Source organism: Hippoglossus hippoglossus, chromosome 3 (genome assembly GCF_009819705.1).
Source record: "Hippoglossus hippoglossus isolate fHipHip1 chromosome 3, fHipHip1.pri, whole genome shotgun sequence".
Lineage (NCBI taxonomy): Eukaryota > Metazoa > Chordata > Actinopteri > Pleuronectiformes > Pleuronectidae > Hippoglossus > Hippoglossus hippoglossus.
In genome coordinates, this window is record NC_047153.1 from 27,068,152 (window position 1) to 27,092,324 (window position 24,173).

Sequence of the window (24,173 nt, forward strand, 5' to 3'; positions counted from 1 at the left end):
GGGTGGATCCAGCATTTTTTCTTTCACTTTTTTATCATTGTGAGATAGGGTGTTTTAAAACATTGATGTCTCAGAGAGTGATACATGTTTATTGAAGGAAAAAATCAGCCATGCTCAGGGGACCGATATTCATGAGATCCAGATCCAGATAAAAATCTGGTGAATTTACATGTGGTTTCATAAGGGAACAATTGAACTATATTAATATTTGGATTTTTATTTTCACTCTCCCAAGTTTCTAGCATAAGTGTAAATGTTCAGCCTGGTTGAACATGAACTCTGTCGACCATCTACTTCCCCACCAGAACATGGGATGTTACAGGAGATTCAACATCTTGGCTTGGGACACTTTGCTCTCCAGACATTACAAAAACAATTGAAACTGTATTGGAGACAAATGACCTTATATTAGACCGATTAAGAAAATGTTTAAAGAAAATTATACTTTTACGACCAAACAGAAGAATAAATCATATATATCGTTCCCTCTTCGGCTCTGTGTGGTAAAGCATATACAGTATAAAGCCACAGTACTATCATGCATGATGGTACTCTCTTCAGCTCCCTTGGTAAAAGCCTCCAAGTAGGACAGGAGATAAAGAGTGGCTTTAAGTTACTGGGTTCCCCACATTTAACCTACATATTCCGCACTTAACTCTCATGACAGTTACCTGACGTCCAGTGAGGTCCACATCAATGGAAGCACTTCATGTTCCTTCTTGCACAGAGGTAAACAAATGTGGGGATCTTCCTGGTGCCAGTCATAGAGGAGTTTGTTTGTTCATTTCAGGAGGACGTAGCAGAGAAAATATAGGAGACTGGGTGTTTTCTCCCGGTCCATGTGAAATGCACACATGCTTGTTTGAGTCTGCTGCTGTGATTAGGAGGTTTCTGTTTTTTCTCACCCCTCTTTCAAGTTATGTTTATAGGATAATTTATACTTCCCCTCAGTGAACTGCAACATTTGGCAGAACACCAACTCAAACCTTTGGGGAGAAAGTGAAACTGGAAAAACTGCTTTCCGACAAACTGTGGATTATACTTCCTCTGAGGATGCAAATTACTGTGCCCTGCTTCCATGTGTCAGGTTTTGTCAGCGTCGACTGTTTTCAGAGCAGTTGTAATCACTTTTGGTTCTAATATTTTTTGTTGTTACATACTGAACAAGACTCCGACCCTCCTCACCAACATTTGAGAGTCAGAGGAAGCTTCTAGATGTGATATGAGTCAAGATCTCAGAAGACAAACCTACATGAACACAGTTCACTGCAGGGAGGAGGCTACACACCAAGAAAAAGGAATGGAAGCATGATTGATGTGTGATGGGTTTGATTATGAGCTGTAAATGTCTCCAGTCCAAACAGTGCGTTCTAGCTTTATACTAGTTGCATGTCATAGTTAAGGGGATCATGAAGGTTACAAGAATGATTGCAATCATTTAGATGTCACAACCCAATACAACGCTACACATTTTGAATGTTTTTTGTTTGTTTGTTTTATATGTTTACTGACAATACTATGGTTTTTCAAGGAATACCTTGATAGTTATCATTAAGGGAGGTTTAATAATTTCCAGGTTATTTCCATCAGCTTCTGGGATTTCAGTTCCAAATCTTGCACAAGCGCCTCCCCCTTATCCTCCTCTTTCAGTGTGACACAGGCACATTCTGAATCTCCAGAATCTCTTATCTCTCAAGACTATGATGATGTAGTATTACACGTTGCCACTGTGCTCATGGACTCATATTCAGTTCTAGAGAGAGAGCAGTTGCTAAATGGCTGAAATTAAACCTAATGCCAACTGCAAATGTGTGTTATAATTACTATTACTGTGACTAAATTTTGACAACCACACATTCCTTAGAACAGGTGGCACGGTGGAGCAGTGGTTAGCACTCTTGGTTGTTTGTCTCTGTGTGTTGGTCCTGTGATACACTGGCGACATGTCCACTGTGTCACCAGCCACTCGCCCAGTCCGAGCTGGGATTGGATGCAGCACGCCCACACGTGTAAATTATTTTTTTGTTGGGTCAGATTTCTTTTAGAAACCCTTTGTCAATTTAGTATTAGTGATCTCTGATTTCCACCATGATGGCAAATTGATGCAAATAATGGGTCTTGGGTCAGGAAATGTTTAAAGGCATAGAAAATCAACAGATTATGCTTTTAAAATATAAAAACTAAAATGCAATTTTGTCTGTGGATATTTGAAGATAACCAGACTGATCCTTGGTGTGTCTCTCTAGGTGACTTTCATGAAGAGGAAGTTTGGTCTGATGAAGAAGGCCTATGAGCTGAGCGTTCTGTGTGACTGTGAAATCGCCCTCATCATCTTCAACAGCTCCAACAAGCTGTTTCAGTACGCCAGCACCGACATGGACAAAGTCCTACTGAAATACACCGAGTACAACGAACCACACGAGAGCAGAACCAACTCTGACATTGTAGAGGTGAGTGGTAGAAATTTCTCAGTTGTCTCCAACTCATGTCCTTATGTCAGTGTAAGTGTGAAACCTTTTCTGCTTTTTTCCATGGACGGAGTTTTAGAAAGAAAAACAGCAGTGGAAGTAATTGAGTGAAAGTGAAAGAGTTACCTAAATACAGAACTGGAACAACAAATAAGGAGAGAAAGAATTCTTGAGACAATAAAACTTTATTTGGGATTTAGACTCCAACTCTTTACATTCTAATCAGGTTTTAGAATTCCTCAGTATTTGTTGTGAAAGCTCTCAGACTGTTGGCATCCATTTAGAATAGTGTTTCTCTGTGGGGGCGGAACCACAAACTACACTCATAAATAAAACATTTCCTAAAACCAGAAAAGTGCCACCATCAGCCTGACTCCACTTGAAAGGGGTGAGTTCACGCTGCAACTTTTCTCAGCAGCGTTTTCGTATTGTCATAAACATTCAATTATTATTAAACATTATTAATTAGTTTATTAATTTAATCTATTAGGTTTTTGCTATTTTGCATTTTCCTTGAATTGTAAAAAAAAAAGAATGTCACTCAAAACCTTTTAATGCCAAAAAGTTACATGCTGCATAATACATGTCATATATGGATTATAAATATGAAGAATTACGTATTTGTAGACTAAGAAGCAACACAATTGAAAGATTAAAGTTGGATTGTTTTACTCATTTACTGTATCGGAGGCTCTTACCCATGTCCACCTTCTTAATTACACCATCCACCTGAGGATGAATAATCTTGACATTGAGAGTCAATTCAGGAACCTCCTCTATGTTCCTGTCTGGGAGGTGCAGCTTTTCCAGCTGGACATGACCGAGAGGGCAAGCTCACTATCCAGGAGCATCTTGTCCAAATCCACTGCAACGACGTGGCACAGGCTACGTTCTGCCCATCTGGATGGGCAGTATGTTGGTCAAATATACCCATGAGTGTCTCTCTGGAAGAAGACCAGGCTGCTTCTCTTTGTTTTGCCAACAACATAGCTGAGCAGGGATTCAGCCAGGTCCTCCGCATGAAGCCCAAGTGCTGTAATCACTTGGACTTGATGGTGGCAGAACAGGTCTTCTACAGCTGAAACTAACTTCACTGCTATTATCTGTGCAGAAATGGGCAGAGATCCACCAGGTGTAAATATTCACATTTTTTAAACAGTTTAACTTGGTTCCTTTGAAAATTAAGAGAAATTGTGTGTCTTTTTCCCATGGCCCCAGACATGTCTTTGTAGGCTGATCTTGGTTTCTAAATAACATTGGCTGCTGTTTATGTCTGTCAAATTGCTAACCATTGCAATTGTTTAACACCCTTTAGTATACAGGGTCATGATAAGATCCAGCCATCCACCCATTCTGTGGGGTGCTTCAGCGTCATCAGTGTGGTGACGCCAGCAGTGTTGCATCATGGTCCCTGAGCAGCGCTACCCTGTCTATCATAGTACACACTCATTGCTGCGGCCATTAAAAATGAATGGTCATCTTGAATCATTCTCTGGCTGTTTATGTAAGCTTCTCATGCCTGTTTGTCTTGCTAGTCTGTAGTTAAAGCTCCCACCCATCCCACACACACACACACACACACACACACACACACACACACACACACACACACACACACACACACACACACACACACACACACACACACACACACATACACATACACACACATAAACTATAAAGAAGCAAAATATCCCGATTAACTGAGCTTATTTTCAAAATGGCCCTTCCCCCTTCCTGAAAAACAACTTAAGTGTTTTAGGGGGAGTACAGGTATGTTTTCCATCTGTTCTCTGTCCTCACTCAGTGTCCTCTATCTTGCCAGATTCAAAGATTAACCATACCAAGTAAATCTAACATGGTTTCCCGAAAGGAACTAGACAATTATCGGACTTAACAGAAAGATCTGAAGTAAATACAGTCTTACAGATGAAAAGAATTTGAATTCATCCTCTCAGATGTAGTGATATTAGTGGTAGGTTGTTAAGATGCATGACTGGCATTGCCCATAGTGATTCTAAATAACATAATCATGTCTATTATCCTGCTGTAAACCACAAACAGACACCTGTGTCTGCTCTGTACACCATCCACCAGGCGTTATTTGCCTACTTCGAGCCCTTATTTGTTTAATTCCCCACAAATGTCACACTGATAGATACACTAGTAACAACAAAGACTGGAAAGCGGGAGGTTGCTCTTTTACATAATGGTGAGTCTGCGACATTTAAGCATGGGATTTGACTATGTGTAAAATATTCCTCCGCTGGCTGCAACAGACGTCCTGTGTCGGGGGGGGGGGCTGGAAGGAAGCTTCATTGTTGTTTGATGAAACGTGGTGATGCTGATGATTATCTCTCACATAAACAGCTCACAACTTTCTGCCTATACAGGCAGTCTTCACATCATTTTACCACCGAATGTCTCTTTACTTTGTTTGATATACAGTAGGTATGTGCAAAGTCAAATTGAAATGTGAATTCTACTCATTTGATGTGTCAGGGAATATAAACTGTAATGATGCTGCAGCTATTAGAGTATCATTATTGTTTATATTTCCTGACACAACAAGTGAGTAGAATATAAACTGTAATGATAATGACTGCAGATATTGCTTTCTTCAATTTTTAAAGGGGGATAAATTATCCTTATGGTGTATTTGTAGAGACAACGGATGAATGTTTCCAATGGCATTGGCTGACTATACATTTTGTCTTAGCCGCTTAGCTGCCATTTTAACTGTCAGTGTGCTTTACTGACCAGGGAGACATCGTATTGCATTGATAATAAAAGGCGTTTTTCCTCTTTTCAAGCCTGCCTAGAGTTAACCATCCACTTTTTGTGTTTTAAAGGAACAATTTGACATTTAGGGATGCTGAGTTGGTTTAATGCTGAGAGTTAAGTATCATAGAAGCCAAGAACTAGTCCATCACATAACCCCCGATAAGACTGCTGTATATGTCTTTTTTCTCACTCAGGTCTTTTTACAGACTAAACAAATGACATGTGATACGCTGATGAGCTTCTCTGGAAGGTGGATTTTGGTCAGGTTAGCCCTATTCCTGTTTTCAGTCTTAAATTGTGCTCAGTTAAGTTAACCAGATGCTGGCTCTCCAGATGTGTGAGTCTACTTGAATGTACTTATCGGACTCTTGGCAAGGCAGCAAATGTCAAACTATTGATTTAAGCTGTTTTACCTTTGTGACATCCAACAATTGAGCGTCATTTTGCTGAATGCAAGCTAGCAAAGCTTACTATTGTGAGGCTACCTAGCTTACTCTCAGAAAGGGAAAGCTCCGCCTATCTTGCCATTGTTAGCACCTTTATGATTTGCTTGTTATTTCAAGCCATATACATATACATATACCTCTGTAAACTCAGTGTTGTGTTTGTCCCACATTATACAAAGCACAGTTCTAGTCTTACTGGTGATAGAGTGCTTTCACACTTGCTCTGGACATTCAGACTTTTCAGTATTGTCTGAAGAACCAACAAGTGTGAGATGTGCCTTGAACCATGGTTTGAAACAATGGACCAAAGTTTTGTCCCACTAAAACAAGTGGTCTGCAACTCTTTTTTGGATAGTCTCTTTTTAACTAACAATAGAAGAGGAATCCTTACTGGTCTCTCCAGAAACAGAGTTGCCCAAGCTAGCAGGATTGCGTGCTGGTGGAAGTAGCTGAGGAGTGAGCCATCTCGCTCCCTTCCTATCTCTGAAAGTCGCGCATGTGCAATAGCGGCGTCCGTTGCAACACCATCGCGCACCAGAAAGTCAAAAGTATGGGAGAACTTCACCCTTAACATAGCCCAAAAAAAAAATACCTGCAATATTTGTAAGGCGGACCTTGCTTTCCATGGAAGCAGGACATGAGCATTAGAAGAGGAGGCACGTTTGACATCGTAACGTAGACGATGCAGACTCGCCTCGGTAAGATAGCCTGTTATCTAGCTTGCTATATAAACGTATATACCTGTGTGCAGGATTCTAGAATCCATTACAAAAATATGGTTTAAACTTTTTTTTTACGAGTTTAAAAGCGTAGTGTTATCCTATTGCCTGACAAACGTCTTTTTTAATCACAATTATGCAGTCCAAAGAAGACTATAGTTTTGTTTGTTGATGTTTTTATTGCTGCTACTTTCCCTGTCCTTTTGTTAACAGAAAAAATGGATACTTGATTTTTAATTTATTTTTAGTATCAGCACTTGGCCTGTTCTTGGTTCACAGGAAAAAGGGAAACTTGAATTTAAGTTTATTTTTTTATATTAGCACTTTGCCTGTCCTTGGTTTTAAATGGGCAAAAACTAGATTTTTCTTTGTTTTTGTATCAATAGTACCCTAATATGCAGCAAAGTTTATTAAAATAAATTGTATCGATCTTTATTGTCTTTATTTCCAGTCATCACATGCCGCGAACAACCTCAAGCTAAATTTAAAAGCTGATGGCTAAATAAGAGCAATTGAGAATTTGTGTGATTCATAATCCGATTAGTCGATTAATCGTTTCAATAATCGATAGATTAATCGACTATCAGAATAGTCGTTAGTTGCAGCCCTATTTGTGATATTTGACCGGAATGTCAAAATTCACAACGAGTACTGATTGAAATCACGACATGGTGTAATTTATGGAGTAATAGAATAATGTTGGGAGTGCTCAATTCACAGATGGTGCTAATCAATGGCTAACAATATTGATGTTGAAGCAAAACTTCTATCTAGTGCTCGTCCATACAGTTTTGGACCAATCACATTACCAGTGCCATCATTGTCGGCATTGTTAGTTGGAACCAAATATCATGATTCATACTCCTGGATATATCTTAGCAAAACTAACTTTTAATTTCAATTTGGCTTTAAGCTGTAGATTCTGTACAGATGTATGTCCATATGTAGGAGATGAAAGTGTTAAGTCAAGCTGAAACAAAATTGAAAGCCAGGGGGATTTTTTTTATGATGATGATCTGCCAGCAACTACAAAGTCTAAACTGCTCAGCTAATCTTACAAACAGATTACTTTTGTCATAATAATGAGACAGGTTTGTGTTTAGCAGAGTTGAATTTCAACAAAAACAGAGCAGCTGTCCAAGGTATGCAGTGCAGTCATTTCAGCTTGCAGAGGCCTGACATGAATGAGAACCCTAAGATCAAGTGAAAACTGCATTACACAGAAAGACAGACAACATGTGGCATATAGCACATTGTTTTAGTTTTAGGATACCTTATAAAGTAATACATAACAACATAAAACAACAACATAAAACAACCTGTGGAAACTGGTTTGCGTGAGCTGAGTTTATCTGTACTAGAGATGTGTTGGATCACATCTTTAACTCTCCTTTAGGCTATTCTTAGCCTAAAGGGCAATCACCTGACTGGAAAAGACTTGCTCCAGGAAAGAAGGAGCCTTGCTGTATCTTTGATGGAGCCCCAACAGCAACAAGACATCACCTTCACATGCTTATGGTTGCAGCCCGTCCCACATGGTGGCAATGATCCAGATGCCTTTAGTGATCCACTAAAGCCAACTTTGACATTTGAGATGATAAGGAGACACACACTGTCAGATCCCCTGCAGACACTTTAAGATAGTCTTCGGTTCTCAGACATGATGTAGTGGTTCAAACCAGAATCTGTGGAGCCACATATAGCCCTATGGCTCTTGGACCGAATCCCCAGAGACACTCTTCTCCAGGGTACGCTCAACCCTCATACTGTTCACTCTCCTTCTCTAAAGAAAACAACCTCTCCCATAGGAGCTGGACGTCCCCCAAATTTAAACTGTAAAGCTACCTGAGTATGTTGTGAAACAGGGGGAAGAAACTGGGGATCACATGATTGGTAACAGCTGTCCTAAAAAAAAAAAACTCTTGTTTTACTTGTAAGGTTAAAGTGAGTTCATACATGAATCAAGAGAATGGTTGTACAGTAACAAACTCCTGATGCTGAGTAACTGAAAACATTCCATCAGCGCTTTTTGTCGTATTTCTCCTCATATTAAATTACCGCTGAGTCATTTTATGATTGAATATCATTCTATTATATTTACAATGCACTTGCACTCCTTATCTATATACTTTACTGTGGGCGCTTGTAGAGAAGCATGTTTCTGAGGTGCATTATATGAAGCAAGTTGGGGAAGACCGCCTGTGACTGGAAAGAGTCATCAGAAGGTTAAAAAGGAAAAAAGCAACACACCTGTTTTTGGCCACTCGGAGGCCATGAAAAAAGCTATAAAACAATCTTTCTATTCTATATGAAGACTTCAGGGAACAGTCCCACATGCAGCAGATTCATAATAACGTTTGCATGATACTTTCTGTTATGAAGAGTTCTTTCCTTACACCTTGTGTGTTAGAATGTACGTTAAGCCATGTAATCCATAATGTCCAGAATCTTGAAATCACTGATGGGTAATTAATTCTTTATCAGTCATTTTGACTGATACTTGCTGGCACTGCGACCCAGTAACTCACACAATGTACTTCATTGTACCCTCCCATAATTAGACCAAATGGACTAACTATCAGACAAAGGGTCCAACAAACAGGCGGGGTGATAGGTTGAGGGAAAGCCTGTCCAGAACTGAATGAGCCAAACAATGCGTGTGTCTTTTGGAATTTTAAACTGTCCAGTTTAGTGTTTACTAGAGCGTGGAAATGAACAGCCATTCAACTGAGCAGTAACTGAGCGTGTGACTTCTGAAGTGGCCACCAGTTGTTAAAGTTGGGTTTAAGGCCTTTGGTGAAAATAGACTGGCAAGTGTGTGTTTAGAGCTGCTAATAACTACCAGAGTCTGGGAATGCAGAGGACATGTGGTGGACAGACAGTCAGCTGGCTGCTGTGTTGGTCTGTCAGTCTGTCCTTTTTCACGCTATGATGTGTAACGTAATGAGGAGCAGAGATGAGATGATGGATACCAGAGAGGTGATGTCATCATGCAGGCTTCTAGATGTTGGTATGATTTGATTTGATTTGCAATGACTCTTTTACTAAGGTCCAGGTGCTGCAGCCTAACATCCATCAATTCATCCTACCACTTTATAAAGAGATGATCTAAGCCTAATCTTTCTGAACCATCTGAACAATGCCAATTGGCAGATGTATGACTCATTTTGAATTCAAGTATTTGAACTCACACAAGCCTCAACTTTAAGCTGCTTTAATTCATTTATGTATCAATGGATGGAATAAACATAAACTTGTGTAATATGCATACTGTGTTAGCAGCCAACTGAACCAGCTTTGCCTCAGCTCCATGGATCATTTTAGTGTCTTCATGCTCATTGTTTTGGTTTTATGACTTATATCCTAACTGGTCTACTCTCAACCTCATTTCTTTTCGCCAACAAAAAACCCTCAATACCCACTGTGGGATAGACAGTGGTGAGCAATTAGTAATTAAAACGCACAGATATTTCCCTCAGGAGCTGGTGGTGACCTAAACAGAGATGAAAGCAGAGTGAATATTGAAATAGTGAGAAAAAATAGGACTGAATCAATGCTAACATTGATAGATGACTAAGCAGTTCTTCATATCAAATTAAAAGATGATAGAATGTCAGTGTTGTGTTTATAGCTTCCGCAGCCTCCAAGTGACCAAACAAGGTGTGTTGCTTTTTTTTTGTCAACCTACAGAGAACTGCCAACTTCACAGTCACAGACTGACTTCTCTAACTTGTTTCATCCAAGGCACCTTACAAACTTACTTCTCTTCACTTACCAACCCTCATAATTGATCACCACTAGGTTACATAACACAATATACAAAATATATCAGATAAAACAAATCTGTAAACTATAACAGATGCTTAAATGCTAAATAGCTCACAACGTTATAATAATGCAATGTGGCTGAACGTCATCAAATGGTGAATATGTTAAAGATATGATGTAATATTGAGAAAGTTATGACAACACGACTAAATAATCATTAAACCGTTTAATACCAGAACATTGATGTAAGAATGTTCAAATGTCATGAAGTAGCAAGATGTTTAATGAAAGTAAATGGGATAAATAGCATTTTACTGTGAAACTCTTACATGCACAAACATCAATAATTCAATAATAATAATAATAACACTATGCTTTTACTTTTATAGTTACCTCCGTTAAGGTGGTTGTCTTTTCTTCTGCGTTTGTTAGTTTATGAGTTAATGAGGTGTGGGGAGAATCCATAAAATGTTGGTGTGGATCCAAATCTAACATTGCAAGGTACAGGGTGTTTGTCAATATTTTAATCGATTTCTTTGAAAGTAATTCATGGATCTTGATTTTACAAAATCCGACATGTTAAGGGGACTGGTATTTATATTTGCAATTTGGTGCAGATTGAAACAAAAATTGGACTCTAGTGAATTTAAAAGTGGTTTCATAAAGGGGCCATGGGCAGAGGCATACATTCTACTGAGTGCCATTCGAGTTGGTAAATGTAACTGATGATGCTAACACATCTCGGCAAGAAGCCTCAGCTGATGTTAAAGGGGACATAGCATGCAAATTCCACTTTGTTAGTGCTTCTACAGGTTAATGTGGGTATCTGGCATGTCTACCAACCCAAAAACTCTGGAAAAAAAACACTCGCGCGTTTTGTTATGGTTCCTCTAAGTCAGAAACGTCATGCTTGAGTGACTCGAATGAGCTTCCTGTGTATTGTGTCGTAACAATACACTGGAAGTCTCCCTACATGACCCCAAGGAACCATATCAACTTGTGGTAAAATGGGCATACAATGTCCCCTTTAAGTTCAAGTTATTCCTTCCTCAAAGCACCTTTTTTTTTACAAGATGGTTCTTTACAGACTCATTTCAAAGCGATATTTCTATGATTACCAGTTTACTCTTTGCCTTATATTTCCACATCTATCCACCCTGCACCACTAGAAGCACCGTACCCAGAGTTGTTTGGGGCTTGCAATAGAAATATATTACTTGCTTACTTCAGTCCATTGTGTTTTTTCAAAAAAGCTGCTGTGAGCATACATGAGTAAGACTGTGATGTGGAGCAGCATCTCTCCAGAGAAAAACTCTAGATGTCTGATGACTGTACCACTCAGACCAGCTTTTTGTGTCACGCACGCAGCTTCAAAGCTCATAAACTCAACCAAACTGTCAGACCCTGAAGAGAGTCAGTGCAGGCAGATGATGTTTGGCTGAAGCATGAATGCAGCTGTGATACCGTTTGTGAAAATGCAATTCTCAAACTACAATTGTACTTAACATGCTAACTTACTTACAATGACATTAATACAATGTATCATTTATAATAATTAATAGTTAATGAATAACATTGCGCGTTAGCAGGCTCATATTTGTTGATTAGCCAAAAACTCAAAGCACAGCCAAGGCTGATTGGAATACCATTGGGCAAAGTTCTACAGGTACTGTATTTGGTCATAAAGCAAAGTACTGGACACATTGAAAATTTGACCTGATGAAAACACTTTATAAAAAGTCAAGGGATCACAAATATACTGTATTTTATCTTGAGGGGGGCATGAATGCATTTATCAAATTTCATGGCAGTCCATCCAATCAATTGAGGAGACATTTCGCGCCACACCATACAACACATGTGAACCAAATGGTGGTGGACACATGAGGGAGGGTTCACCAGAATGATCGAGCTGTAGAGGTACGTGTTTCAGTCAGGACGACAGAACTGACTCACTGCCAGGCTGCTAATGGATGATTGGATGGATGGATGGATTTATTGATTCTCCAGACAGATCCTCAGACAATTAAAGGTTAACACAGCAATCAAACCAGATTGCCTGATATGGCCTTGGAAACACGTCTCCGTATAATCAGCTACTTTTTAAAATGCATTGCTTTTGCAAAGTGATTTTACCACAGAAAATATGTTTCCCCATCCACACTGATTTAAGTATCAAAACAGCATATTCACAGCACTGCAGGAATGTAAATATGACCTCAATGGTTGGAAATTATCTGTATTTTCTGACCCTCTTTAGTATCAGAGCTATTTTATAGTCTTGTTAGTGGTTAGTTGTCCTTCCTGCTCTTTAACCACAGGTCAAGTAGGGAGCAGCCAGAACCATACACATCCTGTGTTCTGCAGTACATCGGTTTGTGACATGGACAAATGTTATTATGTAGAAAGAATCCATTGTTACTTTGTTCCAATCTTTTACATTTGTTACATTTTACATTTGTCTGTCTTTAACCCTAACCCTTTTCCTTCACTTTGTAACAAATCTCTTAATGAGAACAGACTTTACTGATGTGTTTCAGATCTGTGGTTGTTGTGTAAATGGACTTTAGACTTTGTTGTCTGAATTAATGAGTTTCTCATCAAAAATGATTAATTTACATATTTTAATGTTGTTGCTGATATTTATTATTAATGATTTTTTTAAATGTAGGTTATGACTTGAAAAGATGTACATGCTCTGATGTTCAGAAAACAGACCATACTTTAAACTGTACCTATTACTGATGTGTTGATATATTTGTCTTTAACTTGCCTCCCTCCCTCTTGTGCTTGTGTCACCTTCAGGCCCTGAACAAGAAGGAGCACAGAGGCTGTGACAGCCCTGACAATGATGCCTCCTACGTCCTCACCCCCAGCACTGAGGAGAAATACAAGAAGATTAATGAGGAATTTGACCACATGATGAAGAGTCATAAAATTGTAAGTTGCATTTTAGTTTCTGATTCTCAGTTTTTGTTTGCTGTCACTTTTCAGGGCCAACAGCTTAAAACTCTGCTGACACAGATCACAGCAATGCTTATTAAAGCCTTAAAGACTGTAAGCCATCAGCTTTTCCTTCTCACATCTTCTCTGCAAGGACTTGAACTAAACATTTTCCAATCCTATATATGTTTCACATTTTTTGCAAAGGTGCTAATACTCTTATAAGAATTAACATTCCTCTATCTGTTGCTGTCTGTGCAGACCACAGTCCATCCACAGCAGAACTTCATGCATGTAGCACCAGGCAACATGTCATACAGCCCTGTTGCAGGAGGAGGAGGAGGAGGAGGAGGAGGAGGAGGAGGTGTGACTTCTCAGGCGCTCGCTGCAGCCACAGCAGCTCTGGCTGACAGTGGGATCCTCTCCTCACATCACTCACACCTCCACAGAAATTCTCCACAGAGACCCCCCAGCACTGGGAACACAGGTGTGTGAGTATGGGTGTGCTTCACATTCCAGGGAAGGGCAGGTGATAACATATTTGCATTGCTCTTCGATATCTAAACTCACAGTTAAACTCAGCTGATGACACTCAATCATAGGATATGCAACATCCATCTAGAGTTTTTTCTTATGTCTGGACAAGACTTAATATAATGAGACAAACAACTGTGCAAAAGAAAGATTTGACAAATTGGAGTGTATTACTTTGGAGTAAAGGTGCACAAAAAAAGCACACACACACACTCGGACACATGCTCAGTGGCCAGAAATATTATCGCTTACTTGCATCTCAAATGAAACCCGTCCTAATGGGACTTACTGTATCTACATTTAGTTTGTAGTCTTGCCTTCCCTGTGAATAGTTCTCCTTGAATATAGTGAGTGACAGCATATTTCAACAAAAGGCAGTTTTGCTCTATTTTAATTTCATATTTATGACAAAATAGGTAATGGTCAGGAAATAGTAAGGAAAGAGAAGGAATAGTGAAAACGTTGCATTCATGTCTGAGGTTACAGTGTGTGTGCGTGTGTGTGTGTGTTTATCTTCAGGTGGCCTGCAGGGCAGCTCTGATCTGGTTCTGCAGAATGGATCTGGGCCAGTTGGTATGTACAGTATTTTCACTATCTTATAGGAGTCTTATAAACACATTTATACAAAACATACACACTGATAGTAGTTCCACTAGGAGGAGGAGGAACTAGGAGGAGTACATGAGCCCCCAGTAGAGTCTGAACACTGCAGGAGTGACGTTCACATCTGCTCCTCTCATCTCCTTTAAAAGTTGGACAGAGGAGGAAAATCCTCCTCCTCAGGCTGATGTAGACAGACAGGATGTAGGCTGACAGTCTCTTAAACATCCTGCCTGTCTACACACATCACACTACTTCACTACAAACGCCACAATGCCCCAGGTCTATGGACTACATGCTGTTTCCAGCAGCCTCTCTGACAGGCTTTATCTGCTGTAACCTCCCCTTAGTCTCTGTGTGTGTGTGGCTGTCAGTCTACAGTCACATTCGGTGTCTAGCAACTTGCTGGGAAACCTGCTTTTTCAGAACTATATCCAACCTAGTGACAGTCATGAGTCATGTTGTTACAGTATATGTTTCGTGTGGGACTATTTTATTAAAATTGTGCTGTGAACTTTAAAGACCTTCTGGACTTCTCCATGGTCACTGAACAGAACATTTCCCTCAATTTATTAACTTTCAAAAGTCTTTGAAATGTATTTGAAATGCACAGTACTAAAAATGTGATTTATAGAAAATGTTATCTATCTCAGTTTATAATAAAGCATGTAAAAACTAATGCAGTCGGCCTGGTTCGACTGATTTTTCTGAAGTGAAAATGCACAGGGACTCTTCATGTCTCAGTTTTTGATGCTTACAATCAAGCAAAACTATCTGATCCTGCAAGAATCATGTTCTTCATGTGAAAAATATCCATGTTTCCATAAAATGTATTTATTTATTGAATCAAATGTATGCAGTCAGACCAATGTGACTCGTCTGCATTAAATATACATTTTGATGTGTTGCCTTTTCCTACCAAAGAGGGACTTTTAATGAAAATTATCCCATAATAATAAGTAGGTAAAAGTCAAAAAAATATTGGGACCTTCTAAGATTGGCCTCTTAACTACAGCATACATACCAATTATCACCTTGCATTTTGTAAACAGTTCTTTATTATTATTATTATTATTATTATTATTACATGATTGATAGGATTGGATTGAGAGGAAATAACACACACACACACTCTGCCTTGTCATTATTCAATGCTGCTAACTAGCCTGTATCCACTGTTCTTGTCCATATTGTTTTGCTAAAGTCTTGTCTCTTGTCTTGCAAAGTATAATAGAAAAGAGGGGGTAGAGTTGCTGTAGGATGATGATGATGATGATGATGATGATGATGATGATGATGGATATCTCATTGTCAGGTGAAGGTCACGACTTCACATCAGAACATTTCAGCTCAGTTTCAGTTTAAAGGCCAGTGGAGGCATCATTGTTATTCCAAGAACCTCAGTGTAATGTCTCATGGTTTGTCAGCTCTAGTTGTCTTTACTGTAGGTCCTCAGCTCTCACTGGTGTCTGTATCCTTACAGACCTCACTTCCTGTCATCTCTGTTCCAGAACAGCATGTCCCATATGAACACTGCCATTATGTAATATCAAGAGCACGAAAAGATCAATTATTCATTATGATCTTTTGTATAATATATAGCTGTACTTTCTCCATTCTCCATACACATCCTGCTGGTGGACAGTTATGTTTTTACAGCACTTTCCGACTCTTCAAATATTTCTAGATTTGCACTACACTAGAGTAGACTATAGAGACTCTGTACAGATGCAGTGCGATATGTTTTAGGTAACATGCAGTTACAGTGCACAGATCATACATACACTATGACTCCAGCAGGTCTGAGCTAATATTCTCCATCAATCAGTCAGCTCTGCTGAAATTTGATTACCACCAGTCTAAAGAATGTGTGTGTATTCTTCTTTTTATCTGTTCAGTGAATGGTTATCTGGGCTCACCTGGTGGAGGCAGTTTGGGGAAGATCATACAACCCAAATCTCCTCCTCTCCCACCTCCTGGGAACAACCTGGTCCTCGGCAGCCGTAAGACTGATCTGCGAGTGGTCATACCCCAGTCCAAAGGAATGATGCAAACACTGGTGAGTTTGCATTTGTCTTGTACATTTAGGACATCAACAAAAGTCATCACAAAGGTTATTAACAAAAAAGGAATATCCTACACTTTTTCACTGATATTTGACGCTGCAAGTATCGTGGAAAATGGAGAGCAGAAAAAGTTGACATATTCACACTAATTTACTTCTCACCATCGTACTGCAGTTTTTTTTTAACCAGTTGTCCATTAATGAAATTAACAAGAGCATTTTGACCTCTGGCCTCATGAGGGATGTTGTGAGTGGATTAAGTGTTTTATACACACAGGTCTCAAGGCTTTCAGTGCCTCAGTCTGACTTTAGTTAAGAAGCAGAACAGTACATTATGTGCTCCAGGCTGAGAGAATGCGGACCCAGAGAAGAATGAGGTAAATAGATGCACGCTACCAAAGAGTCGCTCAGCAACTTTGGTTTGACACCAACTGGAGCAGATGTTTCCTGGGTGTGCAAGTGAAAACATTTTGTTCTTTTAAAGGAGGGAGGGCACCATAAGCATAAGTCCATCTTAGTAACAATGTAGTTTTCCAGTTTTCATTGTGAAGTAAGAAATATTAGTGTGCATTAAATGTTTCTTCCCTAAATTTGTATCTTACCCTTTGAATCATTACTTTTGTAAAATACTTATTGTTATAAATTGCTTAAAAGCACTAAATAGCAATATTTTGCTCAAAGTTGTGTGTGACATTGGAAACACTAGAAAGAGCACATGAACACAATAATGACAAGTGGGGACTGGATGGAACATTGTAAGGGGTTGACTGGCTGGAAACACAGGGGCAGGAACTTATCAGGTGCTAGTGAGTAATGAATCAAGTGGCCAGGAAGCAGAAACTGAAACGACAGGAAATGTTAGTGACAAGACAATGTAAAACAGGAAATGCAGTTACACTGGATTAATAACTCTTCTTAACATCAGGGCAGAAAAAGATATTTATCTATTTGTATATAATAGGAACTATGTACTTTTTAACCCTGGCTGTAGCTTTAAAATGAATAAATTGGTTGATTGTGAAGCCAAAACATCAATGTTCTCATGTACAGCATTCTAGTGTAATTTTAACCTGCTCTATCATTTGTAGAAAGACCACAAAAATCACTTCAGTGTTAGTTGTGTGTTCTGTTGATCACTCTGCTGCTTGTTCACACAGTCACCTGCAGTGGTCTCTGCTCCAATGCTTAAGAGACCCCTAAAGGAAAACCTGCATATCATGAAATCCTGTCATTTACTATAAATTAGTCTTGAAAGATAACAGTCTGCACACCAAACAAAACCAATGACATTTCCTGTCGGGACTCTGTGGAAGTTCAAGTCTGATTTAGTCACAAAATGAATGGAACAATAATAATACGCTGTTACATTCTGCTCGTACCTCAGACTTTGGCACAACATACCCTCAAAAAGTGAGTAACACCGTAGCAGCAGTTCTGTTGATTACATGCATGGAATCTAACAGAGTTCATGGTTTGGTGAACCGACTCCCTGCTCAGGAAAGTGTAGAAGCCTTCACATCTTCCTGTGTCTCTTCTCTCAGATAGTACATTCAGCAGCTGCGCTGTGTTATTGAAGTTATTGATTTGCCCTCAACTCCCTTACTGTTGCCCTTCCCTCCCACACTATGCTCAAACATGATGTAACGATTCGCAAACAATGGAAAGAGAGAGACTTGTATTCTTCTTGTTTATGGTGACCAGGTGGCTCAGCACACTGGCTGTCAGATCAACGAGATTTTTATATTTAGCCATGATTCCTCAGTCAAAGAACAGGAGTCTGTGATTACAGTTGTTAGTAACTTTTATGTTGAAGTTCATTTGACCCTGCCTGAATTTACAGACATGGACAACAAGTTAAAAACTGTGTACATGTTTCTAATACAAGCTTTAGATTAAGACTCATTTAGGGCTATTCATTATTATCAATACGAAAATGTGACCAATTTTCAGGTGGAGAATCTATAAACTCAACACTGTTGTAACAGATAAAGCAGACAGCGGTTTGCATGGTCTTCATCTCTTAGATGAGTGTGTTGAATGTCAGCTTTAATGAGTTGACACTAGCATTCAGCTGAAATGAAGCCGAAATATCCCGGATACAGACGCCACAATCTTGTCCATTTGGAGCAGAGTCTGTGCAGAAGTGATCAGAGGATGAACTTAGGTCTGATACACCTGCTCAACCAGTCAAGAGTCAGTCTCAGCTGTCAACCATGATGTTTTACAGCATCAGTGTTTTATATACCATCAAATAACTTATTAAAACAGAATGTTCCTAAAACCGACCACATACATCAGAGTGATAACTACTTTAATTGAAAGAAATTACTTTTTAATTTTGTCCATTTCTCATCCACTTACATGGAGGAGGGAGTATTTTAGAACCTTTACCCTATGGTTGAAACTAGCAAAGGAGGATGACAGCTGCTCAGATCATGATTTGTTTCTGCTTTTCATTGAATCCATTATGCTGGTTTGTGGTCGGACAGGCGTCCCTCAGTTTGATCACTCTGAAACTGCCTCTCACTTCCTCCTCTTGTCCATTGTGTGCATGGACGTGTGTACAATATGCTTTGTGTATTGTGCAACAACAACTCTTTTGGATTGCAAATTTTCAAACGTGTTCATTGACTGTGTATAAAGCTGTATTCATAAAGAACTGAGCAGGTCAGGCTTTTCTCACAGGCTGCATTGTTTTCAGAGTTTACCAACATATAGTGATGGAGATACTACACAGATAACACAGGGACAGGGGGAGGAATACTTCTGGGAGTCAGACTGGGCAAAGTCACTTTGATAATATGTTGGTTTTAGGCATGTACAGGTTGGTTAACCGGTGTGTGTGTGTGTGTGTGTGTGTGTGTGCGTGTGCGTGTGTGTGTTTTCTTAGCAGTGAATGATCTCATTCAGGGTGATGTCATTTCTGACATTATCAGACTGGAACGCCAGCAGCTCGTAGGGAAGCAACAGAAAACTTAGAATGACTGTTAGAGATGTGTCAAGTTAAAGCCACCAGTTCTGTGGCTTCACCAGCCAAACCAGTGCCAAAACAACATGGCCTTTGACTTAGTCTTTGAGTGATTAAGAACAAATTGTCAGTAGCTATTTAGTGGTTCCTTAATGTAGCTGCATGTTACACTTCATCTTCTATAGCACAAAGGTTAACCGATGTACTTCAGAGAATAAGACTGCTTTTAGAGGACACACGTTAAAATGTTTTTTCAAGCTTTTCTTCTCTATTTATTATATATAAAGTGACGATGTTAAGTTATTTCTGTCTTAAACGGATATATAGGGTTTTGGAAATTATTTGAAATAAGTCACTGACAGGTTGGCGTGTCACTGCTAGACTTTTCTGTCCAAAACATCATTTCATCAGCCTTGTCCTCTGTCCAGAGTAAACCCCAAACAAGATGCTGACCCTCCTCAAGTTCACTCTCTGGGAGCTGATGGTATTCTGGGAAATGTAGGAAAGAGTATTTGAGTGTGAGGTTCGATTTTTCCTTAAAAGGAAAATAGATGTCGCTGGCTGTGAAGAGACTCCATAGAAAAATGAAGTTATCCTGACACCGTGTGGGTGAAATGGAGTATTACAACCCAAGAGTCAACGCATTAAAGTTAAATGACTAATCTTGGAGAATATAATCCTGTTTTCTTTTTCCAGAGCAACCAGAGGCTGAGCAGCAGTCAGTCCAACCAGCCTCTGTCCACCCCAGTGGTCTCCATCACCACACCCAGTCTGCCTCACCAGAATCTGGTCTACTCCGGCATCAGCTCTCCCTACAACAATGGTACCTGAGCATTATGTGTTTGCATTGTTTCACTTTTATAAGCACAACCCCTGTGGATCCAAAGAGGATAATGTATTGTTATATTACTTAATTGAATCCATAAGCACGTTAATGATAACAACATAACAGAAGAACCAGAATAACATATTAAATAATCTGCCATAATACACAAAGCTTCCCACAGCGCTGTACCATAAGGGTTCAGTCTATGCTACATATTTATCTATAGTTTATGTTGGTATAAAAATATTTATAGATACATATGTATATTAAGATTTAAGAGTGTGATGTCATGTGTTACATGCTCTTTATATACAGTCTATGGTTACATGTCATCACTCTCTCTTTGTCAGATTACTCCATGAACAGTGCAGAGCTGTCAGGCTTCAGCTCCCCTGCAGGCCTGTCTGTGGGCTCCATGACAGCGTGGCAGCAACACCAGCTGGGATCACTGGGGTTAGTACCTGACACAGTTCACCTTTGCCTTTCTATGACACATAATAGGTTCTACTGGTTTCACCGAAACAATGTTATCAGTTAACATAGTTTAAAAATGTACTGACACACAAAATAGGTGAACTAAAGCCCAGGAGAAGTTTTCTGAAACAGTTTGGAAGCTATTTTTGAGGGGGTGACTTGATGAAGTAATAAACGTATTATACATTTTTCAGGACTAATGTTTTTGACCACTGATGAAGACTTGACACTGACAACTTTGGTGATGGAGGATGAACTTTAAGCCTCTACCTAAATTGAAATAGCAATGTTTATTCAATTATAAAATTAAAGTAGTTGAGATGTGGCCATTGGGGTTATGACAATAATTAAAGCTAAAATATTGTGAAACAGTAGAACAAATAATGAGGAATTGTTTTGAAAAACCCATGTTTTGTAGCCACCATAAACTTTTCATTTATAAGACAAAGATTGTGTTGTCTCTCTTTTCTGCCTCCTTATTAAAGTCCCTGCTTTAAAATAACAATTATGTATTATTTAGTCAAATTTACTCAAAGGATGAAAATTAATGCACTAAAGGCAAAACAACCCTGTGTATGTGTTTTACTTTTATAAATTATACCATTAGATTAGGTGTTTTTTGTTAAAACTCATGTTATTGTTATCAGATTGCAAAAGGTCACTGTTTACTTTATTTCAATAACTCGTGTACAGTAAAATCATGGAAAGCAAAAGATTATAGTTTCTTAGTAAATACAGTTTCAGTTTTAAAATGGAAAAGAATAGAATAGAAAGACTTAATTGTCATTGGTTTGTATAAATATAATGAAATTCAGCTTTCTACTCGGTTAGTGTGTACATTTTAAATAATAAATAAATGAAGTAAAAAAGAATATATTACACATAATATATCACAGTTAAAAAACAGTATAGATAAAAAACATTTAGATTGAAATTGTCATATTCGTAGTAGAGAGAAATTATCTTTTCTGTATACAGACTTGTTATTTTTCCCACTAGGTGGCGTCATCACCCTGCAGTAATGGCCTCAAACAACACTCTTCCTCTCTTCCCTCTGTCTGCAGGCCGGGGAGCTCCAGTCTCTCCATCAACACCAACCACAACCTCAACATCAAAGCCGAGCCCATCTCCCCACCCCGCGACCACCTCAACCACTCTGTGTACGTGACCCAGGCTCACGGCCCTCCTCATCCTCACTCCTCCAGCTCTTCATCTGCCCGAGCAGAGTTGGGGAGGTCTCCTGCAGACAGTGTCTGCTCCTCCTGCAGCTCCCACGAGGGCGGCAGCGACAGGGAGGAGCAGCAGCAGCACCAGCAGCGGCCGGACTTCCACTTGCTCCCTGTGAGCCTGTCAGAGGGCGGCGAGAGTCCGACGGTCAAACGAATGCGAATGGACAGCTGGGTGACATAGACCCTGCAGTCTCATGGCCACACGACATCAGGGCAAACACAGGAAGGACACTGTTATGCAAATTAAATGTAGATTTTATTGACGTGTTCTGTTGTTTTTCATTAAGTTATCTCTGTTTTGTTTTGATGATCAGATTTTTGAGAAGGATGATATTATTAATCTGTCAGAATTTTCCGATCAATTCATTCTTCTGTGGAACTTACATAGACATACACATAATATGCCATCCTTTGAATTGTGTATGTCTGAAAGTGTGGGTCCAATTGCAGTACAATCGGTCATTTTTTATCCAGTGGGATGCATCACAATAGCGTTGTCTGTCAGTTTGTTCATGTTTTGGGTTGGAAAGCATTGAAGTGCTTCTGGGTGTCACCCGATTCATTTCTGATCTTCTCAGGGTTTGAGACATTGAGTCCAGCATGAAAGCAATACTCCGTCCACATCGTCATCCCTGTAACTTCTCTTCACACAAACACTTATTTATATCAGCCAAAGCAGTATGCTGCTTTTTCTAAATGTCGTTTGTAAGTGTTTTTATATTGTGCACAGAAAAAGACAATGTTACAGTCAGATTTCCAACTGAAAGCCATGGACACTTTTTCTGTGTGTACTACAGAAATATGTCTTTATGTTTTGTATATAGCATCTTTAATATATATCACTTTTTGTTGTAACTGTATATTGTTAATTTGTCTGTCGTATTTGCCTGGTTAAAATATGACACCTCCACCAGATTTACAGAAAGTATATTTTTGTGGTTAATTTCCATTTTCTCAAGGCATCGTCCTTTCCTCTCTCATCAGGTCTCTGTTGGATAAATCTCTCCAAAATATAGTGTGAAGCTAAATGCTCTCTAGAAAACATATTTTAATGGATTAAATAAGTCTTGCTCCTCAGAGATTGTGCCACACGACAAACAAACCAGGATGAGAACAAGATAAGATAAAAACTCAGTCACGGGCCTGTTGTCTAAATGTGGCCAGACTGATGAGGTGATAGCATGAGATCACATTCATTTTTTTTAATGTTTTATGAATTGCAGAAAAAACATGTGTTAAGGTAACCATGACTATACTATAGAGAAATAAACAGCAGGCACCTTGAAAACAGGATCAAGTGACCATCATGCAACTAAAGTTGCATTACAAAGTGGCAGCTGTGGTTGTGTGTGTATGAGGTAACTTCGCCTGGGAAAGAACAATGAAGAAATAAACTTACATAATCAGACAGAGTGAAACTACTCAAACCAGGTTAATCTTTACTGGGCTATAATGTAAAATGAGTTTAAATATTTCATAAAACAAAAGCTAGTGCACATACAGTATGTGTTAATAAATGCACACAGAGTGATTAATGTGAGTGTCACAACAGGACTGGTGATTTCAGGAAATTTCTAGAGTTCTGAGGGACTGATTGGCTAAATTAAAGTCCTCACATGCTTCAGGCACTTCAGGCGTTTCTTTTCCATCATGCAATACGCAATCTGCACAGTGCTGACAATTTTAGAGCTGGGACTGATCAACTTTGAAACTGAGAAAAGTGAGTATGTGGGTGAGTACAAGGTGTATGTGGTGCAGTGTGCAAAAGCTGCAAGAAAAACCACAGTGGTTCCTCTGAGCAATAAGAGTGGATGAGAAACTTATCAGTCATGAGTGTGAATAGAAAGATAGAGACAGAGAGAGCTAAGATAGAAAACTTTGTAAAGCATTCCTTTTTACAGACAGGAGACAAATCATTTCCGGTTCACAAACAGTTACAGAATACAAAAAAAAAAAAATCTGCATTTTAATGATACCAGCCTAAACAGAAGAGCATCTGATTTAAGGATGTGGCAGATGTAGAGTGGTGACTGAGAATTACAACAGTAGAGGAAGTGGTCGTGATTGGGATTTGGGGGAAAGCAAACGAGACAGGAAAGAAATAAAATACTGGGGGAAAAACTGACTGAACACAGGAGAGGCTTCTGTTGATAGATGACATCAGGGTGTACAGGTCTAAGATGTCATGATCATTAAATTACAACACCCTGCTGCAACAAGACAAGAACTACAGTGATTCAGTGAGGATGGAAATCAGATATTACCTGAAAACAGATCTATAGGTGTGAGGTGGGAGGAAACTGAAACAACGATTGAATGTGACCCATCAGGATGTAAGATATAAATGGA

At 39.2% G+C, this 24,173-nt stretch overlaps 1 protein-coding gene across 3 annotated transcripts in view; it reads left to right on the plus strand.

Moving 5' to 3' along the window:
• LOC117753176 (myocyte-specific enhancer factor 2A-like) overlaps positions 1-22,909 on the plus strand; it is a 43,498-nt gene extending 20,589 nt beyond the window's left edge. For 2 of the 3 annotated variants that reach the window (XM_034571093.1, XM_034571102.1), the window contains exons 3-10: positions 2,247-2,450; positions 12,991-13,125; positions 13,390-13,615; positions 14,182-14,235; positions 16,161-16,321; positions 19,992-20,118; positions 20,472-20,574; positions 21,660-22,909. In XM_034571093.1, coding sequence (XP_034426984.1) covers positions 2,247-2,450; positions 12,991-13,125; positions 13,390-13,615; positions 14,182-14,235; positions 16,161-16,321; positions 19,992-20,118; positions 20,472-20,574; positions 21,660-22,005 — 1,356 coding nt within the window. In that variant the 3' untranslated portion in view covers positions 22,006-22,909. The remainder of the gene's footprint in view (positions 1-2,246; positions 2,451-12,990; positions 13,126-13,389; positions 13,616-14,181; positions 14,236-16,160; positions 16,322-19,991; positions 20,119-20,471; positions 20,575-21,659) is intronic. The other variant, XM_034571110.1, reaches the window with a different exon arrangement.
• The last annotated feature ends 1,264 nt before the right edge of the window (positions 22,910-24,173 follow it).